The sequence below is a fragment of the Delphinapterus leucas genome, chromosome 4 (genome assembly GCF_059928025.1).
Source record: "Delphinapterus leucas isolate spDelLeu-1000000601 "Yukka" chromosome 4, BTC_Dleu_Yukka2, whole genome shotgun sequence".
NCBI lineage: Eukaryota > Metazoa > Chordata > Mammalia > Artiodactyla > Monodontidae > Delphinapterus > Delphinapterus leucas.
The window spans coordinates 115861103-115884432 of record NC_143132.1 but is presented as its reverse complement, the minus strand read 5'-3'; the positions used below and the strand labels follow the sequence as shown (position 1 = coordinate 115884432).

The following is a 23330-nucleotide window of genomic DNA, read 5'->3' as shown; positions in this document are numbered from 1 at the left end:
TGAAAGATTTCCATCGCTCTGCACACATGTACCCAGCTGAGGTCCAACAAGGAGATTGTAAACAAGGGTCCTTCTCTCAGTCTATTTAGTGCCACGTTTTTCACATATTCTGTGCTTTTTGTTAGTGATTTAACTGTTTAAAATGGCCCCCAAGCCTAGAGCTGAAGTGCTGTCTGGTGTTCCTAAGTGCAAGAAGGCTGTGATGTGCCTTACAGAGAAAAGACATGTGTTGAATAAGCTTCATTCAGGTATGAGTTGTAGTGCTATTGGTTGTGACTTCAATGTTAATGAATCAATGATATATATTAAATCAGAAATTAAACAGAAACAGACATAAAACAAGATTATGTATTGATCAGTTGATGAAAATACTGTGTGATCAGAGGCTCATAGGAACCTAACACTATTTTCCAAAGGTCAATGATTCAGTATTTGTTAATTCAATGTTAGTGTTGACTTTAGAACAAAACCCATCAAATAACGAGAATCAGCCCTATTCATAATTCCTGTTAATCCATTCACATGGGAAAGCATCAGTGATCTACTGAGTAGGGATCCACGTTAAATAAACTTAAACCCACAATTAAGTGCCAGCAGAGGTTCATGCTATCCAGTTTATTCATTTGCTGCTTGTGGCAATCATATTTATTTGAGATTTTCATTATTTTACTGAGAGCTTCCCCAGGATTACTTGACATATGCAGAAATCTCTTTAAAACACACATGAACATTCACACACACAGCACCAGAAAAGTAGCCTCTATGGAATGTGCATGTATCAACATAGAAATATTTCTTGTGTATAGTGCCTAAAATTCTATTTTCAGTTAGCAAGCTATTGATGCTGTTGGAAAGCATGGCATATAGATAAGAAAGGGGGATCATGTGACATTGGAAGCCATTGGCATTCAAAGACAGACCAAGGATTGCCCCTTCTTGAGGTAGACATGTAGCAGGTTTCCAGTGTATCTGGAATTCTGCCATGTCTAATCATGTCTGGCGATGAGTAGAGTGGTTGTGTCTCTGGTCTGTTGCCTGAGAGGGCCAGGAGCCTCCTAAGATAGAGCTCATCTCAGAGGAGTAAAAAGTCAAGCTCAACAAAAATGTCCCTTGAATAAAGCCTTTCCCATCAGAGAAGTGATTCTGAATATAGTTCAGCTTTTGCTGTTGCAGTCTTCCCCCAAACCAGGCCCATTGGTCCTTGTGGTTCTTGGGAGAGGGAGGTATGGAGATAAAATCTAAGAGAGCTCTTCACCTGGAGGCACCATGAGCCCTCCTGGGAACTCCTCTAGGACAATGATGATGGAAGAGAGGCATTCTCCTTGTATCACAGGGCTCCAACCCCAGAGGTTATGGATGGGGTCTGGGACAGGAGGTCGTAGAGGTAAAGCCAGTATAGAGAGTGGAGACCTGAGGAGAGTGGACTTGTACAGGAGACACACATGTGGCTCCCTGCCATCCTGTGCCAGGGACTCAGAAGGGACAATTGTACTTAGAAATATGGGTTGTCATGAGATGGGCCCATTTGTACTTACAGACTGGAAAGGCAAGAAGAAATAGGCCTGATTCATCTAAGTATGGGACCGTCTTTACTTCCTGATATTAGATTCCCGTTTTCATTTTCTGTGTTTCTCTATTGGCTAATCTGATAGTTCTCCCCTGGATGGACATTAGAATCACTGAGGAAGCCTTTAAAAATGCCTGGACCACCTCAAAGATTCTGATTTAATTGATCAGGGATCTATCCTTGGCATCTGTATGTTTAAAGGCTTCTAAGGTGATTCACATGGTTAGCCAGAGTTGAAAAATACTGCTGTACAACATATCACTGAGAATTTTCACCCTCCATCATCCATCCTGTTCTATCCAGAGGAAGGTTAGGCAAGAACCCTGCTACGTGTCCACCTCAAGAAGATGCACTTCGGGGTGTGCCTTTGAGTACAAAAGGCCTCCGTGCCACTTTCCTGTCTGTTTGCCCCACTGTGAAGAATTCATCTGTTTTTTACCCTTTCTTCCCGGCCACTACAGACTCCAAATTCTGATGCTTTCTTCTTCCTTGGACTCAGCACTAGTTGCTGGCGATAAGGCTGACACTGAGGAGGGAGGGACGCCGTGGCGACAGAAAGGCAGGGAGCAGACAAAGTAAAGAAGGGGGCATGGCAAGGGGAGAATAAAGGCTAATTGGGAAAGAGTGGAGGAGGAGAAAGCAATGGAGCATGCTCACTGCTTCTCACACACTCCCACCTGATGTAGCCAAAGTATGGAGGGGAGAGGGTGAGCTTGGAGCCATGCACACCTAAGTGCAAGTCCTGGGTTTCCATCATTTACTAGCTGCTTGATCTTGGGGAAACTACTTATTCTTGTACAACAAAGAAGTGGGGAAGCTCAGGGATTCAAAACAAGTCTGCCTGATTTAAGCACGCCAAACATTTTCTCAGCTTATACAGCATGTCCTAATCCATACCCTCACAATAGACCCTGGTAATGAATACAGTAATTAATAACATCCCAGATGGTAGTTGAGCTTGTTTTTAAATTCCTATGATCAAATAAGTTGGGGAAATGTTACAAGAAGATTAGTTGGGAAAAAAATGGTGTGCCATTTATTATCAGCGTAGAACATTCAGAATTGTCATTCATAAGAAGTAAGCTCATTACTAATAGATTACTTTTCTTGTCTTTATGTGACTATTTTCTTGAATTAAAAATAAACTTTTTTCTTATTGCAAAAGCAACACATGTTCATCTAATACAAATTGGAAAATAATGATAAGCAAATAAAACAAAATTAAACACACTCATAATCCCTCCACCCAGATATAACTGCTGTAAAGGCCTTTTAGACTTTCTTTGTTTTTATACAGATTTTCAAAAATCGTAATGTACACTTTCTTTCACTTTATAAACATCTGGTCAACAGCATTCCACGTCAATACATTGGCCTTTACTACATCATTTTTTATGTCTGCTTACTAAGGTGAAATAATTTTATTTGTTTTTAAAACACATTTGTTTACTCAGATGTCAGAAACCCACAGATAAGGAAACATCTGAAGAGCCCAGGTGTGGCTATGTGGAGAGGTTGAGTAATTCAACGTGCAAAATACAAAAACAATTTTAACCAGTTTGACAGTGGTGCGTCTGTTTCCTATGGCCCTTCTACCCATGAGTCTACCGCCGACTTCAAAGAAAAGTCAGCGCAGAGGGGGTCCAGAGGATAAGGAGCAAAACGAGAATCAAACCCATGATAAGAGATTAAAGGAAGGTTGATCAAAGCCCCAGCATAAAAGTGCTAGCCCATAACTTTCCTTGCCTTGGCCCATGGCCCCAAAATATTCATCAGAGCAGAGCTCTCTTTGAAGCGATTGGAAGCGCCTGTGCTCAGATGAGCTCTCTGGTCAAAGGGCAGTTTTAAAAGTGGCATAGAAGGGGTTGGCAGAGTTGCCTCTCCCTCTCTTGTCTTCACATCCCTCACAAATTGCTTGAATGCTGCTTCTTTGGTTTGTTGTCCAGATGTAAGTAGTGTAACTGGGTATCAAGTGAGCAATTCAACCTAAGAGGGAAAGGATCATCTTTTTCCATTATGGGAGATGTGGGAAGTAGGGCTGCAAGAACGTGGCAGTGGATTTGCGCTCATGAGCATGGAACTGCAGCCACTGCTCGTCCTTTTCAGGCAAGGCAGGTGGTACTTCCAGAGAGGCAGTGAGACTTGTTCATTCCTCTCCCTGTTCATTCTACTTGCTGCTCTCCCAAATAGGAGTTTTTGGCTCCTTGTGGTATTAGGACATAAACCATCCATTTCCTCAGAGAAGAGAGGAAAATAGAAGTGCTCCCAAAATGGCAGTTGCCTTTACAACGTTCAGCTTACATTTTTAAAAGTACGTTAAAAGACAAGAGTTATATAAAATTGCTAAAAATGTGTGCTTAGAATGTCTTTAGGTAGCAGTCCTTTCAGGTTCCAATTTTCTGGTTTTTCACTCTACACGATAATCTTCTGTTCTTTAGGGTCTTTATTTTTACTTCCCCTGTCATCTAATCTTCATTTCCTTCAAAGTGCAAGGGATTTGCATTTTCCCTCTACCTTTTTAAGGTCAATTTCTTAATCTTTACTTGAGGTTTCAAGTTAGAAATTTTACTGACAAGTCTTTACTGAGCACAACGTTAGGCCCTGAGAGAAAACTGGAAAATGTATCTCCTCCTTTACGGGAACCACAGTCCCGGTGAAGAGACAATGGATTTTCCAACAAAAAAATGAATGTGATGTCAGCCGATATGGGCTTTGTAAGGACGATCCTTCATGAAGAAGGAGAATTTGAACTGGGCCTTGAATATGCCTGAATTATGGTCAAAGTTACAGAAGCAGAGAGCTGTAAGGTGTTTCATAGCAGAAAATGAATACATTCATTAAACTGGGGCAGATGGCTCATGTTAGAAAGTAGTGAAAGAAGCTTCACTAGGTATAGTGAAGTAGAATAGTTCAGAACTATAGTTCATAGTTAGAATGTGCTGTGAGTCTGGATTTTATTATGAATGCAAGAGGATTATACTGAAAACTTTGAAGTGGAAAATGGCGTACTGAAATGACAGGACAATGTGAATCTGACTGACACACAGGATGAATGGGGTGGGGAGAGACCTGGGGCCATAGTTTGGTTGAAAGGGCATGAAAAGAGCCTGAGAGAGGAGGGCCCAAGGAAGAATAGAAACTGGGACCTGGAAGGATGGATGGACTCTGGAGGCTGTGAAATGAGAGCTGGTCTGACCTGCAGGAGCTGGGGAGGGGGGCGTGTAGGAGGAGGGAGGAAGGGGGCTCACTGATGATTCAGTAATGTCATCACACATAAACTTAACTGCATGACTTTTACTGAAGTGCTAGGTGATGGGATTACAAAGAGGTTAAGTTCATCAACAGAATGGTTAGGAAGACACAGTAGGTATTCACCTGAGAAATTCAAAGTAGCCTCATCTAAAGCCTCTTTAAGACTGAGTGAGGCAGTGAGCTCTCAGGAGTTCAGAGAAAGAAATTTTCCCTAAAGTTTGGAGTCATGGGAGCTTCAGGAAGAGATGGGACATAAGATGAACCTTGAATAGTGGGTAGAATTTGGAAAGAATGGGAGGAGGAGTTAAAAGGGTGGGGTGAGGGGGAGAGAAACAAAGGCATGAGGTAGAGAAGCACAGGAGTGTTTGTGGCACGTGGAGTTAGCCCATCTGGCTGGAGTAGAGTTTGTATGAAAACTCAGAGAGGAAAAAAAAAGAGAAGGTAGAGACTTTTGATTAGCCAAGTTAAAGAGTTTGTAATTTAACCTGGTCAAGCCACTGACATTTTTGAGCAAGGGAGTGGCCAGAGCAAAAGGGTATTTGGTGAAGTTTAATCTGTGAATGATACTCGACATATGTATAAAAGTAGGGAGATAATACTAGCAAGAGGAGTAGTTAGGTGACTTCTGGTCAAAAGGGATGAAGATGTAAAACTGATCATCTAAAGAGTATAGAAAAGAGGCAAAAGAGTTACTGATAAGCCCAAGGGAGAGCAAGAAATACAGAATTTTACTCAAGATTTCAAACACGGAAGGCTGTGATAACGATTGTGCTGTAGACCAAAGTATAAACGTCCAGAGAGGACTGGTTTGGAGGCAGCCCAGAGAGTTTAGTCTTAAAGAGATGGAACCTGAGATGACAGCCAGGCAAACGTGTCCAGAAGCGGTTAGAAGCAGGGGCTTGAGGCTCAGCTGAAAGACAGATTTACCATTCCAAGTTGGAAAATTCCACAGAGCTCAGCAATTCTTAAAAGTGTTTAATTAACTTATTTATTCAGAAAGTGAAGTATTTTCAGAAGCTCACTTGAGAATTTATACTCTCTTGATGCAGATGAATTCTCAATTGCTCTTTTGTTTTCCTTGCGAAACAGTTCCACTTGTATGAGAAAGAACGAGGGGAGGGCAGTGGAAGGTTTTCCTCACTATTCCAGGTATAGAAGTTGTGGGCATTGAGCCTCCTGTATGTAATATTCTTCTCTTCAGTGGTAATACTTTATGAAAATTTTATACATCTTTCTATCAATTGCCACACCCACCACAGTGTTTTGCACACTGTAAATACTCAGTGTTGGTTGATTTGCACTTTCATCATAAATCTCAAAGATAAAATAGTGGACATAAGAAAAACTAACAAGCTTACAGCTAATCTTAGAATGACAGACTCTACATAGACAAATGCAGAGCGGATATCAAATTTGAATTGCAAAAATTTTGTAAGCGAAGTACAAGAAGCAATCACTGTAGCTTCAGATCTTTACTAAAACGATAAAATCCATTAACAATCCCACATGCCTTGGAGCCAGCCTCGTAGACATTCAAAGGTCACAGCACCTTGAAGAGCGGAGTCAACAGCCCAAGTTATCAGAGTGAGGAGTGACTCCAGGCCCAGACCTTCATTCATTTTTTTTTTTTTTTTTTTTGCGGTACGCGGGCCTCTCACCGCTGTGGCCTCTCCTGTTGCGGAGCACAGGCTCCGGACGCGCAGGCTCAGCAGCCATGGCTCACGGGCCCAGCCGCTCCGCGGCATGTGGGATCTTCCCGGACCGGGGCATGAACCTGTGTCCCCTGCATCGGCAGGCGGACTCTCAACCACTGCGCCACCAGGGAAGCCCTGCATTCATTTTTTCATCTGACATAGGAACTAGCAAGAACCTCAGTTATTTAAAGGAGGGGGTGAGATATAGGATAGGAGGACCCAGACCTCTCAAGAATAAAACCAACCAACTACAGTAAAGGAAGGAGGACTATACACAGATAATATTCATCATTCTACCTGAATCCACAGTTACACAAGTAAAAAGAGGAGCATCAGTCTGGTTGACTAGATCATAAAGAAGCAATGTGTCTCTTTTTTTCCCCTTCCAAACTTACAAAAATACACCCTTCATTTTATCTTATCCTTTCTCTGGTCTTTCAGCCGCTCGACTGATCCAGAACATGGATGCCACTGCTGAGCCTTGTACAGACTTTTTCAAATACGCCTGCGGAGGCTGGTTGAAACGCAACGTCATTCCTGAGACCAGCTCCCGTTACAGTAACTTTGACATTCTAAGGGATGAATTAGAAGTCATTTTGAAAGGTCAGTGGGGTTTGTGTCTATGCATCAAAGATTTCTCTCTTAATATATCCGTTTCTTAAGATATAGCTCTTAGCGATTACAGGGAGTATCGCAAAAGACTAAAGTTGATAATCCCTCCAAGTTTTGTGGACCACCGCTGAGTCACTCTGAGGGTGGTAGATGCTGAAATGGATATGTTGGCATCTCTTAGCATTCCTGCTTTCATTTGTAGGTACACACGATAAAGCTCTATTATCCCTGGAGATGGGATCTTTATGCCATTTTACAGAAGAAATTAAATTATTGCCAGTAAACACCACCTGCATGTTCTTTCTACCCTGGCCCTGTGTTGAGGTCACTGTGAGATGTTACTGAGATTTGCCTTCCCAGAGTAGGTATATCTCTTCTAACCCAGTTAAGACACTCTCCCTGGGAAGTTGAGAAAGCAGTGTCTAGTCCTTTGCTATCCTCCATTCTGTGTTCTCCTCTTTTAGAAGTTACTTTGTAAAAAAAAAAAAAAAATTTGCTACTTTCTAATATCCAAACAAGAAGAACAGTACATTCATTTCATCTGGAGCATGGACAGTACTATCACACAAAGATAGTTATTTTCAAACCATCAAGAAGACTATCACAGTAAATTCCAAATTCCTCTGTAGTATTTGTTTTCTTTTTAACCTCAATTTCAAAAAAAAGTAACTTCTCTGTGGTAGAGCAGTACACATCACTGTTCACACACACACACACACACACACACACACAAAGCTAAGCTGGGCGATGAAACCAACTCTCAGTTCTGCACCAGGAATAATGATCTGGTGTAAGGGGTTTGGTTTTTCCTATAGGGTTTTGGAATGGGAGATGTGTGAACATATGTACAAAAGTTTTTTTTTACCAAACCTGCATTGAAAATGTTAATTGCAGCTGCAAATAAGCAATTACACTGATGTGTTTTATCAATACCCTATTTCAGATGTCCTTCAGGAACCCAAAACTGAAGACATAGTAGCAGTGCAGAAAGCAAAAACATTGTATAGATCTTGTATAAATGAATGTAAGTGCTCTGTATTTTATTTTATTAGGAGTATGCCAGAATATGCATAGTCTTCATAATATATTTATATTCATTATTTTCAAAAGCTGCTATTGATAGCAGAGGCGGATTTCCTCTACTCAGACTGTTACCAGATATATATGATTGGCCAGTGGTGACAGAAAACTGGGACCAAACATATAGTAAGGCAATTTTCCTTCTTTTAAAAAAAAATTATTTCCATATAAAATCTGTTATTATTACAGTATCATATTAATGCACTAAAGCATCTAATGATATACTTCACCTTTCATTGCTTTAGGTTCTTCTTGGACAGCTGAGAAATCTATTGCACAGCTGAATTCTAAATATGGGAAAAAAGTCATTATTAATTTTTTTGTTGGCACTGACGATAAAAACTCTATGAACCATGTAATTCATGTAAGTTTGTGTGGCCAACAGCCAAAGTTACTTTAAATTGCAGTAAAACTTCCACACACATTGTTGTTATTGATATTTAGAAATAATGCATATTCTCATTTGAATTGCATGAGCAAGGTGGTAATAAGTTCAAGGACAGACGCCTGGATTCCCAATTTTGAAAGTGTTTTCTTGATGCTGTGGTTTAGACATTCAACTCTCCTTCCTGCTACCTTTGTTTTAGATACCTCTCCCTTTATAAAAACAAATGATAAGAAAGGAAAGACTTCAGGTCTCTCCTGTTTAGAAAAAGCACCTGATTTCTCTGTATGTTCATGAAAGGAGCATGGTCTGGTTTACATAAGTAATACAGGTCAGAAATTAGAAATTCCTAATTGATTCCAGAAAGATCATAGAAATGGGATTTTTAACACAATTTTGGTTCTTGCTAAAGAATGTCTGTACTTTTTTCCCAATTAAGGTAAACAGAATCCCATTCTTTTTAAGTGGCTTTATTTGATTTTTTTAAAGTGTAAGCCACTCATTTAGGTTTACCTAGGACAAGATTTACTTAACGGAGTATGTTTGGAATAGAGTGAAACATCTAGGGACTTTTATTTAGTCTCTTGTAAAAGAAACTAACCAAAAGTTGCAGGTCACAGAAGCATAATTATGTCACTGTTGCATAAATCTTTATAGTCATTTTTATTAAAATCATGAAAGAGACTGAACCCAACTCTTGCCTACAGTGGACCCCTTTCTCTCTTCCTACGTTCTCTCCTTTGGCTCTCAAGTGCCAGTATCCTGCATGATCACCATGAGGCGGTTTCCTAAGGAGGGTCAGGAGGTTGAAGAAGGGGCAGGGCTCTTCCCGTGGGGATGCGTTTTGGCTCTTTCCTTAGCAGTCCTCTGGGTTCTGTTTCTTTTGTATTGGCCTGGCCCTTTACAGCTGCTAGGATTCTCACTCTCACCCATAAATGCTCTAGTGTACCTTATCCATCTTACTGTGCGGCGCGTAAGAGGGACTCTCACAAAGCCGCGAGTATGTCCACAAGTTTTTGCTAGGTATCCAAGGTGGACTGGACACACTAGAACCGAGATGAGTTACCTCTTTCACACACTCAGCTGGCAGCTGGGTCTGCTGGCGTCCTGAGCAGGACAGCTTTGGAGAGAACTGAGGAGGAATCTCCTCTATCCCCTTAGGGTAGAGGATCTCAAAATAATCAAGATTTCTGCTAGCTTAGAATTTCTTGACTTACCATAGAGGTTTTCCACCTTTTTTTTTTTTTTTTTCTGTCCCAATTAAGGGTGGGGGTAGAAGAGAATGTCCCTCAGGAGAGCATATTAGAATCTCAGGAAGCCAAAATGTCCTGTAAAAGTATAATGCTCCCTAGTCCTAGATTCTAACATGTATTTGTTCACCTCCCCCTTTGTTATGCATTAAAAATCCTTCCCCGTGTGTTTTTTTTTTTGTTCAAGATTTCTTTGGTTTTTCTCAAGTATCTGCAGCACAGACTTCCAGATTATCTAGCTACCCATCAGTTTAACACTTGGAAGCAGTAGCGTGGAAACCATTTCCTATGTATTCACTCAGTGTCTGCTTATTACCCTTACAAAGAACAAGAACACTAGGATCTTTTTTGTTTTTTTAACATCTTTATTGGAGTATAATTGCTTTACAATGATGTGTTAGTTTCTGCTTTATAACAAAGTGAATCAGCTATACAGATACAAATATCCCCATATCCCCTCCCTCTTGCGTCTCCCTCCCTCCTACCCTCCCTAGCGCACCCCTCCAGGCGGTCACAAAGCACCGAGCTGATCTCCCTGTGCTATGCGGTTGCTTCCCAGTAGCTATCTATTCTACATTTGCTAGAACACTAGGATCTTGCTCATACATAGATAGGCGTGCTTGTAATTTGTCCAGCTCTTCTATATCAACTGAATACTTTATTTTCTTCTTCTCATATTTTTGTATAGATTGACCAGCCTCGTCTTGGCCTGCCTTCCAGAGACTACTATGAATGCACTGGAATATATAAAGAGGTAAAAACAAAAACAAAAATCCAACAAAATAAAATGAAACTACAGAATTTAAACTTAACGCTCTATGTCCTTCACTCAGGCAGATACTGAAAATCACGCATAATAGTGAGCTTCCTTTGACTGAATGAATATTCTACACTAAGAAACAAAGAAACTTGAAATTCCTTGTTCGTGTCTTGACCTTAGTACTTAAGTCACGTGACCCATTTTGAAAAGTCAATTTTAAATGTTTTATTTTCTCTATAAATTTGATCAGTTAAAAAATGAACAGGTTAATCATGGTCTAGGTCAGTGCCAGTGAGGACCAGGGAATGGTCCAGTACCAGACACATCATACTCTGCAGCAGTCTTCTAGAGCCTTCTGATTTGACTTTCAGAGGACTACCCAGATAGGGGCATTGGGTTCAGACAAACCTTTGCAGTCACCTTCTGATTCTAACATTCATCATACCCCACAGAACTGCTTCACTTTGCCTCACAGCCTTGCCTCCCTCAAGCTGGTGTTGACGTGCTTTTGCTTCTTGATATAAAGGAACCATAGATGATAAACTTAGCAGTGTAATATATTATTAGGTATTTGGGGAAGGTGTTGGTTCCATAAATGTTTTCCTCATTATTTTGTAGCTCAGAAGTAAAGTTTACCTTTGATTATTCTGATGGGTCACAATGGTGGTGTGGCTGAAATTACTTCTTAATTAAAATTATTAGCTTTACATGTTTATACTGAGTGTGCATTTTGCCTCATTATTAAATTCAAAATAGCATGGAATAAATTCATTGTAAAGTATCTTTTTGAGTGGCTACACAGCATTGAAATGAAGAAAAAGGTATATTGTAAAAGCCCACAGTTAATAACACAGACGGTCAAATGGGCAGGGGACATTTGAGTTCATTACAGGTATTGTGTGGGTTGCAGCTATTGGCTTTATGAGCTGTCTAGCTGCTTCCTATTGCAGAGTTGAGGGTGATTGAAGAATTTTGGCTCATTATACTACATTTTCATTGTCATCAACTAGGATGTTTTTCAAATTTAGGATTTTGTCCTAAAAACATAGCAAATTTGTCCAATCCTAAAAAGATATATATATATATTTTTTGTATTTTAACATTCCTGATATCAAAGTATACCCGCCAGTTAGTGTATACATTTAATGTGGTAAAGTTTCTTTTTTGTTTTTTTTCTTTTGGAAAGGATCCTGTTGTTAAGATGATGGTGTATTTGTGCATTTTATATTCAACGCTATCTCATAATCGAGAAAAGGTCATAATCTAGAGCTGTCTTTCATAGGCTTGGGTCATATGGAAGCATTTTGTTTAACCTGTGGCTGTTTTTGTTTTTTTTTTTAATTTTAGATTAGATTATATTTTGAGAAATGCATATTGTATTCCTCTGGTTATTTTAAACTTAAATACCTCAGTTCCTTTTTGTTTTCTGTACTTTCCTTCCTAAAGAGAGAACAGGCCTTAAGGCAATAGAAACTCAAAGGTATTTATTCTTATAGTTTTTACATGGCAGAATGGTATGTTTTCTTACTAATTAAGGTTACTTATGCACAGACTTTAAGAGCTAAATGGGACATTCGAGAATTTAGTTCAACTCCTCATTTTACAAATGAGAAAATAGAGACCCAAATAAGTAAAATGATTTGCTTAAGTCATGGATTAGAAGATCTATGTGTCAGGAACATTAATTGTAAGCAATGGAAACCTACTCTAACTTAAATTCTGTAAAAAAATTTTTTTTTGTTTGTCACACCTAAATGTAAAGTTCTAGGGATGAATCAGGCATGGTTGGTTCCAGGGGTTCAACTGAACCATCTTATCTCTTTTCCTGTTCTCAAGGTGCTACTTTCTTCTGTGTTGGAGTCCTTCTCTAGCAGGCTTTCTCCATTGTAGCATCAGAGATGATCCCTGGCAGCCTTACAATCCAGAAAAAAGAAATTCTATCTCTCTTACTCCTATCAGTTTCTGAGGAAGGGGCTCTGATTGTTCCTGCTTGAGCCACCTGCCCTTCTCTTGACCAATCACTGTGTCCAGGGAACTGGGCTCTCTGATTGGGTAGTTGGTACTGCCAACCCATCTCTACAGCTCAGGAAGGGAGACCCCTTGATCGATAGTTCCACCAAGAGGAAAGAGAATAGAGGGTTCTGTTATGAGCAGCTGAGGAGAAATATCTACTATAGCCCTCCTCATCATGATCCTGTCTCCTGGTTCCCAATCTATTTTTCCTTCTAGATGGTGCTATTTCTACAGAAAAACCTGGAGAGCAAATCTCATTTAAAATTATGAATTAAGCCGGCTCATGTGGATGACACAAGGTGCCAAACAAGACTACATAAACACTCTTTTTCTAGGAGTTTATAATGTAGATGTAATAACACAGTGTTCCTACCAAATGTAAAATAGATAGCTAGCGGGAAGCAGTTGCATAGCACAGGGAGATCAGCTCGGTGCTGTGTGACCACCTAGGGGGGTGGGATAGGGAGGGTGGGAGGGAGACGCAAGAGGGAGGAGATATGGGGATATATGTATATGCATAGCTGATTCACTTTGTTATATAGCAGAAACTAACACACCATTGTAAAGCAACTATACTCCAATAAAGATGTTACAAAAAAAAAATAACACAGTGTTCTATAGGCCAAATATTAGGCAGAAGGCCACATAGCTATCTATATAAATACTGAACAAATCCATACATTTATTTTAAAAATTGGGATTTATCTGTGTGGCACCTTGTTGTATAAAGTGTCCTTTCCCAGGAAATAAATAGAACTTCCTAAACGTCGTGGCAGACGAAACTGTTCTCAAAATGGGTTCATCAAGGAGCCACTCATGCTGGATGTCTCTTGTTAAAGAGATAGAACCTTATTTCTGAGGTATTCTGATTATCTGAAGAGATCACTTAATGACACATTGCTACCTCAAAGGACAGAAGTAGTGAGATTTGAAACAATCCTATCCCATACAAGAGTATACATTTCCATGCTAGGAAAACAATATGAAAGATACATATTGCCCATAAAAAATAATCATCCCATTCATGGAATTTTAAAATGGAACCAACCAATTACTTCATGTGAGAAAGCTCTTGCTTATTGATTCACTGAAAGGAATGACAACCTTAATTTTCTTGAAAAATCACCACCTCCAGAAGAGTCTCTGAACTCTATGTGGATGAATTGGAATTGGTCTCAAAGTTTCCCTTTCTCTACCTCTTTAGCTTTTCAAGGCTGACTGCTGCCTTGTCCTCCTTCATAAGGAATCTGCAGGTTAGGTACCCAAAATATTTGAGCATAATTGGATCACAGATATGTTTATGTTCTGTGTCTGTCTTGAAAAGGTAGAATTAGCCAGGGTAGTGGTTTCTGAACCTAAGGACCACTTTGTGTGTGCCAATGACAGTGCTCTGTGTAGCCACACCTTCATGTTTACATTCTTCAAGATTCATTTTACTTATTTATACATTAACAAAACATTATTTGAACAGAGCATCTCAGGGCTAAAAGAAAAGTGAGAAAACCACTGATCTAGCAAGTGAGAGCCCTAGGAGGTAACAAAGGAGTTGGAGATTAGAAGCTATATAGTATAATGCTATGGGGCCTGGCAGGGGTGGAGGAGGCCAGAGTCATGAAGAAATTTAGAGCGCTTAGAAAAATTTGATGTTCATTAAAAAAAAAAAAAAAAAAAAGGGAAACATTTCAGGTATGAAGATAGAGGACTTGGAATATGGCCAGAATGGTTAGAAGCCAAAAAAGAGGTGATCCGGGGCCTCTTTTAAACACAGTCCAGGGAAATTCTCTAAGCTGTACCTGCTCTGGAAAGAGCACAAGCTGAGTTTTGCAGTCCTTTAGATGAGCAGGTATTGGAACTGAGGGTAAACCTAGAGAGGATTTTGTTTGCCCACTTACCCAAAATACAAGCTCAGAGAAACTGCTCCGGACTTGGACTGCGATTAGAAATCTGATGACATAGGAGGTGAGGGAAATTTTCTCAATATACTTACAATTTAACTTAATTTTTATTGAGCTTCTACTATGTGACAGATGCTTTTCTAGGCAGTAAGGATACCAAGGAAACAAGGCAGAAATGGTCCTTATTCACATGGAGCTCATGTTCTAATCGGAGGAGATAGATGGTAAAGAAACAAGTAAATAGATTAAAGAAATAAGATAAATGGAGATAGTGTTATAAAAGAAATAAAACTGGATGATACGATACAAGGTGAATGACTGGGGGTAGGGGTCGGTGGATAATTTAGATGTGATTTGATTTGGCCTTTAAAAAGATTGCTGTGACTGCTGCTTGGTTGACTTGGTAAAACGGATCCTGCAAAGGAAGCGGCTGACCTCATTTTGTACTTTCTGGGCACCAGGTGACTAATAGTCAGGAGGTTTCACCCAGTCCACAAAACATAAAGGAGCTTTTGAACTTGAGACTTCCTGGATATGACAAAAGAAATTTTTTAGATCAACTGAACTCAGTTTGTACAAAGAACTACATGCACCTTCCCAAACATATGCAACAAACCTTAGAAGTTACACAGTAAGTTCTCTCATATGAATCTGCAGGCTCTCTCATTAATAACTTGATGAAAGCCCCCACCAGCCCCCATGCTGGTCCATAGTGGATCCTCTTGTATCCTGTGTTTCTCCTACTCCAGAGCCCTGCTAGGATTGGGGGCTGTTTCTCACTTCCTGTCCCCAGGAATGGCTGCGTGATTCTCTGTGTCTGTGCCCTTCTTTGGGGAGTAAGCCTCTGTGTTCTGGCAGCTGCATGATCCCTGACATGCTGCTTCAAGTGGGAAAAAATCCCAAGCCTTCTGAGAGGAAACATCTCTCTCCTGCTGGGGGCCCCTGTGTGTTCCCTCAGGAAACTTTTCTGTGTAACACTATTAAATAACACCACCGGCATCAGTGGCTAGGCATAAGACAGTTCTGTGACTTTTCGGTCACTTCATGCTCCACATTATGTCTTGGAAAGGGAAGGGCAGAAAATTGGTAAGAGCTAGGTGTCCCGGGACAGAAACTTTCAAAGTGAAACCCCTGGTCCATAGTTGTTGGCACACCAAGGTACACAAATACTGGCCAACCTGTCCAGAGAGCTCTCTGTTCCTCCCTGGGACTTGCTGTTACTTATTAACAAAGATACCAAGTATGAAGGACAGTAGTGGAATGGCATCACTCTCTTGCTCTTTGGCAACTCTAACAAATATCAGCTTTTTTCTAAGCAGGAGAAGTCCAACTTCTGAACAGAGCCAATATATAAATATTATTGCCTGGTCCTGCAATATGAAGATAGTCCTAATTAGAGTAAGAGTTCACGGTGTTGGGTACCAGTAAATATCATCTCACCAATAGTGTGTAATTTAAAAGTTCACAAAACTGCAATTAGGGATTTTACCCAACCATTTAAAACCAATTAGCATCTTTGAACCTGCTATTATAAGCATTAGGATTTGCAGTGTTTTATTTTTAAAGGAAGGACTACATAGACATTTAGGTTTTGGGGGTTTTTTCATTTGTTTTTGTTTTTGTTTTGTCACATAAAGGATTCACTGTATCAAAGCTTCAACTAGGCTACCTTACGACTGTCGAAAAAGGTAGCTGCCTCTGACCCTTATCGTAATAACTAGTTGCTCTCTTAGTGACAGAAAAGAAAAATTGACATCTGATTTTAAAAATATCCTGGCCAATGTACTTTTTAAATGTTAAAATATGTGTTGATTACTTTTTCGCCAAATTATGACAATTGCTATTATTTGGCATTTTAAAAATCTAGAAGTATCTCAAGGAAGAAAATCAATACCTTAAGGTAGAATCATATCTTGTAGAAAGGATTTAACAGCAGCAGTAAGCCTGGGTTCTGACAGCTACTAGATAAATTTGGAAGCCAGGAAAGATAATCAAGATACTAAGACATGTTTTAATCAGTCACATTGTAATAGGTTGCCAGGTAGTGGAGCTCATTAAAGGAAGTGTGTATTCCATGTAAGTGTATTAAATATTCAAGCATCTCAGAAGTTCATGGTATAATATGCTTCCAGTTTTCTGGGAAACTTTACCAGCTCAGAAGACTAGAAGCACTTTCCAAAGTTCTTCTGCTTGCCAAATTCTCTAGTCTTTAAATAGATCTGTAAGGATAAAGATACTGGAGTTAAAACCAGTTTGCAGAGTCAACGAAATGGAGGAGAACACTCTTATTATTGTTTTCTCACCTCATTAATGAAAAAGCATCCCATAGAGTAAAAAAAAATATCTCAGTAGATTGATACTGGAAAATTTTAATTACCATTTCCTTCATAGTCAGTAGTAATTCCCTGCTGAATGCAGATGAATTTATATGATTTGAAATGCAGTTAATTCAAAGCACTGCATGCTTGTACTTTGGAATAGTTGGTCCCATGAGGTATGAACTCAGACATATTTGTTTTCTTCAAAGTGAAACAAGAATTCTGATTACTTTTTAATAGGAAAAGAATGGAGTTGGCAAGAATATACATAAAAACATCCTTTTATCCCTGTTACCTTAGTGATTTGGTTTTTAATACAGACACATGGCTGAAAAATAGTTTGTTCTATTGAGTAGCAGATCCATGGATAGAGATGCCAGCGAGACAGGCTCACAATCGCTGGGTATCCTTGAAAGAGAGAGCCCTCTCCCTGGAAAATTGTTTTCTTAGCATTTAGTAAAGGTCATGGGATGCCAGTATCTAAAGGTGTCCTCTTGAATTTCAAATTAATAATGACTTTGTACATTTTACTTAGGTTCTTGCTTGATAGAATATTTTCATTTTCCCTATAAGTTTTATGTTTGATTCTCTTAATGAGTCACTGTGAATTTAGATGTGCCTTTGCACTCACAGTGACTAGAAGGGTGCCCCTTTCACTGATAATCAATTAGTAGGGTTGTAAAAGCCCCTTGAAAGTGTGGAATTGTTAAGCACTCTACAGCTTTCCTTCATATTTACCCTGTGTGGACAAGTCTTTGAAGCATAGAACTACCCATTGATCCCAAACTTGTGTGGTATGGCTTTCCTAATTCGGTCATCTGCGTGTCGCCAAACTGGTGCTGGGACTTGAATTTTGAATAAATTTGAATGTGGTGGGATCATAATTTATTTTAACTGCTCATAGAAAATAATAGCTAAATAGCAATGTTATGAAAGTGGTATTAAATTTCCTGGGTTCAGTGCCACTCTGAACTTGAATAAGGTATTTATATATTCTATAAAAGGTTGATAATAAAACTAGTTTATAGCTTATCTTCATAAAGTTAAAATGTGTGTGAAGATAAAATGGAAAGAATTTGAGTTCTCAGAAGAAAGCTGATATTCAAATCTATGGTATCTTAGAAATTTCACAGTAATGACAGCCAGCTTTGGAATTAACTAAAACCCACAGATTTGTGTTGGAGGAGCTCATGAGAATGCATTCTCATTAAAAAATAAAAAAAAAAAATACTGCTTGGCCAGAGAAGACAAATAAAAGGTGTTCTGATAATGTAATATGTTTGTGGCCATCTCTTCATGGATAGTTGAAAAATATATATATATATGTGTGCAGAGAAAACCTGTTAAAAGGAAATTTGGCAGAAGAATTTATTATTTAAGAAAAAAATACTAGGTTATTGCTTACCAAATGTTTTACATCTGCATTCTTATTAAAGCAATTTGTTTGATTAAAAGTTGCAAGTTATAAAATCTCCGTAACCAAATGGTTATAAGTTACTTAGTACTTTCAGAGTGATCCTTTATTGTTCTGCTATAATTCAAAGACACATTGACTTTCTGAGAATCTGTACAGGTCATTTCTTTTAGGATTCAGGAATGGATTTCTATTTTGTTGTGCTTTATCTGTCACCAAAAATTAATACTGAATTGAAAATAAGTTTTAAGTTAAAGCACCATGATGAATATTTAGAAGGTTCTTCAGCAATGTACTGTCATTTATTTCTTGCAGGCTTGTACAGCATATGTGGATTTTATGATTTCTGTGGCCAAATTGATTCGTCAGGAAAAGGGACTGCCTGTCGATGAAAAAGAGCTTTCTTTGGAAATGAATAAAGTTATGGAATTGGAAAAAGAAATTGCCAATGTAAAACACATTTTCTCTGATACACTGAACAATGTCAACCACTTTTTATTTCTTTCTCTTCTCTATCGTATTTTAGGGGTAAAATGTACATCTCCTTAACCAAGTGATAAAAATGCATAGCTCGGGAATGGATCATTGACTTCAAGAGGACCTTTAAAACTGGAATTTTACAGTAAACCAGGTTCCAGACATCCAGGAGACATACTTAATTTGACAAATATTAAACTAGATCTACTTAATGACCTATTATAAGTGGATTACATCAATATCCTAACTATTTACAGTCAAACTGTTGTTGAGATGCCCTTGAGATTCAGGACACACTTGATTGCTAGCTATTCAGCAAAGCTGTTTTAGTTTTGATATGTACAATTTTACTTTATTTTATTTTAAAGTTTAAGGTGACTACAGAAATTGTCTCTATCCCTTTGCTAAGAAGTATTAGCCTCTGAACATGGCCACACTACAGTACGATATCACTGAGTTCAAACTGTCAGGCTGCTTTTAGCTCAGGGGAGATCCAAGAGGAGGAGTTTATCAGCAAAGCCCAAGGGGTGTGTTCCTGAGTTTCCTCTAGTTCCAGGTCAATCCTTAGAGTCTGAGTTGGCACATTCTTGTCTGAAGTTCCTCTGACAGGGTCTGCAGTCTCAAGCGAGTGAACTCTGTAAACAGCATCCGGGTTATTGATTGAACTCACGGTCAGTTTCAGTCTAGGATCCACAGAGCTCTCTGACATTGCAAACAGCAACCTGCAACTCCTAAATCCCCGTCTGCTTGTCACTTTATCATCAGAATCTTGAAGACTGAAGATCTTTCAGGGCAATTTTGGCTTTCCTGGGGCTACATGAAACCAAAAGTGTAGAATCAGAACCAGACTTTGCTTGGAGCTGCAGCTGGATGAATGACAGTTTGATGGGTTACATGTGGTTCTGTGTTGGAAACAGAATTTTTAAAGGAGAACAGTTTATTACCCTGGGTTTTTACCTCTGGCACCTTCCAAGACCATGTTCTCCTTTGATCAGCCTCAGCTTCTGTAGTAGTTGTATCTTACCTCAGAATTCTTTGTGTCTACATTTTCTCTCCCCTCTGACACTCTGAGATTGTAGTGGGGTCTCAGTCCCCCCTGAATCACCTATGTGTCTCTAACAGTGTCCAGCACGTTATTGCGTGCAGATGTTACAAACATAATTTTTAAATGAATAAGTAAGTGACCTAAAGGGGAAATTGGAGCCGTTGTCACTTGAGAAATAATTCCCATTTTTACATTTTGTTTCTTTTCGCTTAAAATTGCTTTTACTCCTTTCAACCACTAGTTGGGCAGTTGTTATTGAAATTTTCTTTTTTGATTCAATGAAAAAAATAATACTGGATGCTGTTGATAACACTGAACTCGTTAGGCCAGATGAGCGGACAGTCACAAAAGTAGATGCTAGAACTCTCCAGATAATCCACCTACCTGTGTTATGTACTAGGAATTTTCTCAGTCTTGCTTGCTTTAAATTCTTGTAGAAATCATTGTGCTTTTTTCTACTCTTTTTCCCGTCTGAATTTTGACTGGGACACTGAATGGTGGTAGGTGAGAGAAAGAGTATTTGAGAGAGAAACTGGAAATGACTATATTCAAGAAAGTCATTATCGTATGAAATAGCCACAGACACAGCTGAGCTGCCCATTTGGCCATAGAAGGAAAGAGGCCTGTAAATATTGCCGATGTGGTTTGGCAGTTATGAAAATATAAAAAGATTTTTGAAAAATTTTATACTTGACACTGCAGCCAAATCTTGATAATTGTTACTGAATATACTTAAAATCTCTTATATTTCTCTCTTCTTCTTGATAAGACAAAATAAATTATAACACAAATACAGAATAGAACTTAAATATAATTATGTTGTACCTATGCCATATTTCTTTTTCCCTTGTATATAGTTATATTTTTCTAAAGAGTTCTTGATCTAAAATAATGATAAGAAATTAAATCCATAGGCTACAACTAAATCTGAAGATCGAAATGATCCAATGCTTCTTTATAACAAAATGACATTAGCCCAGATCCAAAATAACTTTTCACTAGAGATCAGTGGGAAGGTAAGTAGCAGTTTTATGTACTCTCTTATTGTGCCATTTTCTAAAATTATAATATTAAAATGCAGTTTGTTAAAATTTAATGATTTTTTAATTTATTGAAATAAATTGAACATCAAAATGAATTTAGACGACATCAACCATTTGACTTCATGAAAAGACTTGAAAAAATCTATTTGACATAATTATATTTAATTAGTGTGAATTTCAAAGGTAAAAGTCCTTTCAAGGCAGCTATGTAATAATATTAGAAATTATCGTAGAAAAGGGTTTGGAAACATTAAAAGCAAAAATCCTTCTGAAGGACCATTATATAGCCATTGGACTTGGACAGTCAAATAATATAAGTACCAGATTTCTTTTTAACTCTGAAAAAGGATAATTTATTCATAGAACTTGCCATGTTCTCATCAAGGCCATCTATGGAGGTGTTCAGAGCAATAATGGAGAAATAGAACATAAGAAACAGAAAAACCCATAGGTTCCATTTATAAACATCAATTGACATCTTTTTGCTTAGTTGTAATTCCTTAGCTAGTATTTAATAATCTCTTTTAAGGCTATGAATGTATTCTGTGTATTAGTTGATTCACACAATCAGGTAATGAAGCAACATTCATGGAAAAATCTACAAACCACCACATTCAGTGATGGAATTCTCTTTGTCACTAATTGCTGAAAACAAGGACTTTTTAAAGGCATAACCTACTGAGTTAGGAATTTCTTACATAGAGCTTTTTAATATAATAAGTGTTTAATAAATATGTTTTGAAATAATGGGCGAAACTGCCAAAGGAAATCAAGAAAAGTACATAGCATCTCACACTTAGTAAGTGATCAGTGTATTTATATACTTCTAGGCATATATATATAAAATTACAGAGCATAAGATATTGGTAATCTTAAACATTCTCAAACATTGAAATGTGGCATTTCAGCAAGATCTGCATAATCTCCACTTCTGCTGTTTTTTCTTATATCCATTGGTTGTTGGATAACCACAATTCCCATTTAAAGAATAATAGATAAGACTCCATCTTCTGGCAACTCCAAATCCAGCTTCTGAAGTGTGAGAACTGCATGCCTGTAGACCTGATATTGATAGCTTAAAGTACATTTTGTTCATCTTCATTGGACCATCTGTGTTGTATCTATACATTTACTATACCTCTGCTAGGACAACAGTGTGCTTTCATTTACAACACCAGCTCCACTGAGATGTATTACTGTGTTTAAATTGATTGTTTATTAATATCCACCTTTAAGAGATAAACATTTTATACCCATTTAAATTTTTGCATAAACCTAGGAAACTTTATGTTTACAGCTAAATTTCTTTTTCTTTCATATTGGTTAGACCAAGAATTTGACACTGAGCCTAATTTCTAGCATATGTTCACTACACTTAGAAGCTTTGCTTTTGCTCTTAAATGGTTGGTTTAATTCTTTTATTTAAATAATTATGCTACAGAACTAATTTTTATTCAAAAATTGATTGAAGCAATTAGAGAAAAATCCTAAACAGATATCAAACTGACTATTGTGATAATTATATAGTGATGCAACTGACACTGTAACCATGTCTGACCCTGTAACCATAACTGAGTCTTGGACCCAAGAAGAGAAATCCATAATTACTCAATGTCTTGTGCCTGCTTTTTTCCAGCCATTCAGCTGGTCAAATTTCACAAATGAAATCATGTCAACTGTGAATATTAATATTCCAAATGAGGAAGATGTGGTTGTTTATGCTCCAGAATATTTAACCAAACTTAAGCTCATTCTTACCAAATATTCTGCCAGGTAGGTATGTCAGAGTGCCCATGTTCCCAAAGTTTACATTTAATATCACGCTTTAGAAGCTTTGCAGCCTCATCTTTTCTGTTGCTGGGTGGTGGGTTTTTTTATGCAGAGATCTTCAAAATTTAATGTCCTGGAGGTTCATAATGGATCTTGTAAGCAGCCTCAGCCGAACCTACAAGGAGTCCAGAAATGCTTTCCGCAAGGTGAAGAAAAAATCTCTCTTTTCTTAAGACTTAAAGCATAAAGCGATCCATGGTTATGAAGGCTTGCCATGTACATTACTAGAAGTGGTAAACTTTGCCAAGAGACAAAATGCCAAATGCTGGGTATGTTGCCTGTATTTAAGCCATGTTGCCTAGGAAAGCCAGTTTTCAGGTGCTCTGTGGTCCTATGATTGTCTTCTCTGGCACCGTGATTGAATTGCCCAGGAAGGGCATGTATTGGTTATTTGAGCAGTTCATAGAAGAATACTAGCTTGGTTTTTTGTTGTGTTCAAAGTAATTTCAGGGGTATCTATCTCAATTAATTTGATTTTTCTGGTGCTTATAACATACTAGACATTCAGACAGTTGGACTACATTGATGTGGACAATCCCCTGAGAATATACCTACCTGGAGATAGCCTTAAGACCTTTTATTAGACTGTACCTGCATTATTTAAAGAATCATCATTTTCGTCCTATTGTGAGGGGAGAGGGCAGGAGGGATTGAGGAAGGAGAAATTCTCACAAATGTATTGGTTGGTGTCACAG

The 23330-nt window shown here is 38.4% G+C and overlaps 1 protein-coding gene across 1 annotated transcript in view; it reads left to right on the top strand.

Annotated features, from left to right (window-relative positions):
* The window catches only part of MME (membrane metalloendopeptidase), an 85278-nt gene that overhangs the window by 20731 nt on the left and 41217 nt on the right, over nucleotides 1-23330 (top strand). Inside the window, exons 3-11 of the mRNA XM_022582812.2 lie at nucleotides 6955-7116; nucleotides 8069-8149; nucleotides 8236-8331; nucleotides 8451-8569; nucleotides 10529-10594; nucleotides 18556-18690; nucleotides 20677-20778; nucleotides 22442-22578; nucleotides 22688-22781. Coding sequence (XP_022438520.1) covers nucleotides 6955-7116; nucleotides 8069-8149; nucleotides 8236-8331; nucleotides 8451-8569; nucleotides 10529-10594; nucleotides 18556-18690; nucleotides 20677-20778; nucleotides 22442-22578; nucleotides 22688-22781 — 992 coding nt within the window. The remainder of the gene's footprint in view (nucleotides 1-6954; nucleotides 7117-8068; nucleotides 8150-8235; nucleotides 8332-8450; nucleotides 8570-10528; nucleotides 10595-18555; nucleotides 18691-20676; nucleotides 20779-22441; nucleotides 22579-22687; nucleotides 22782-23330) is intronic.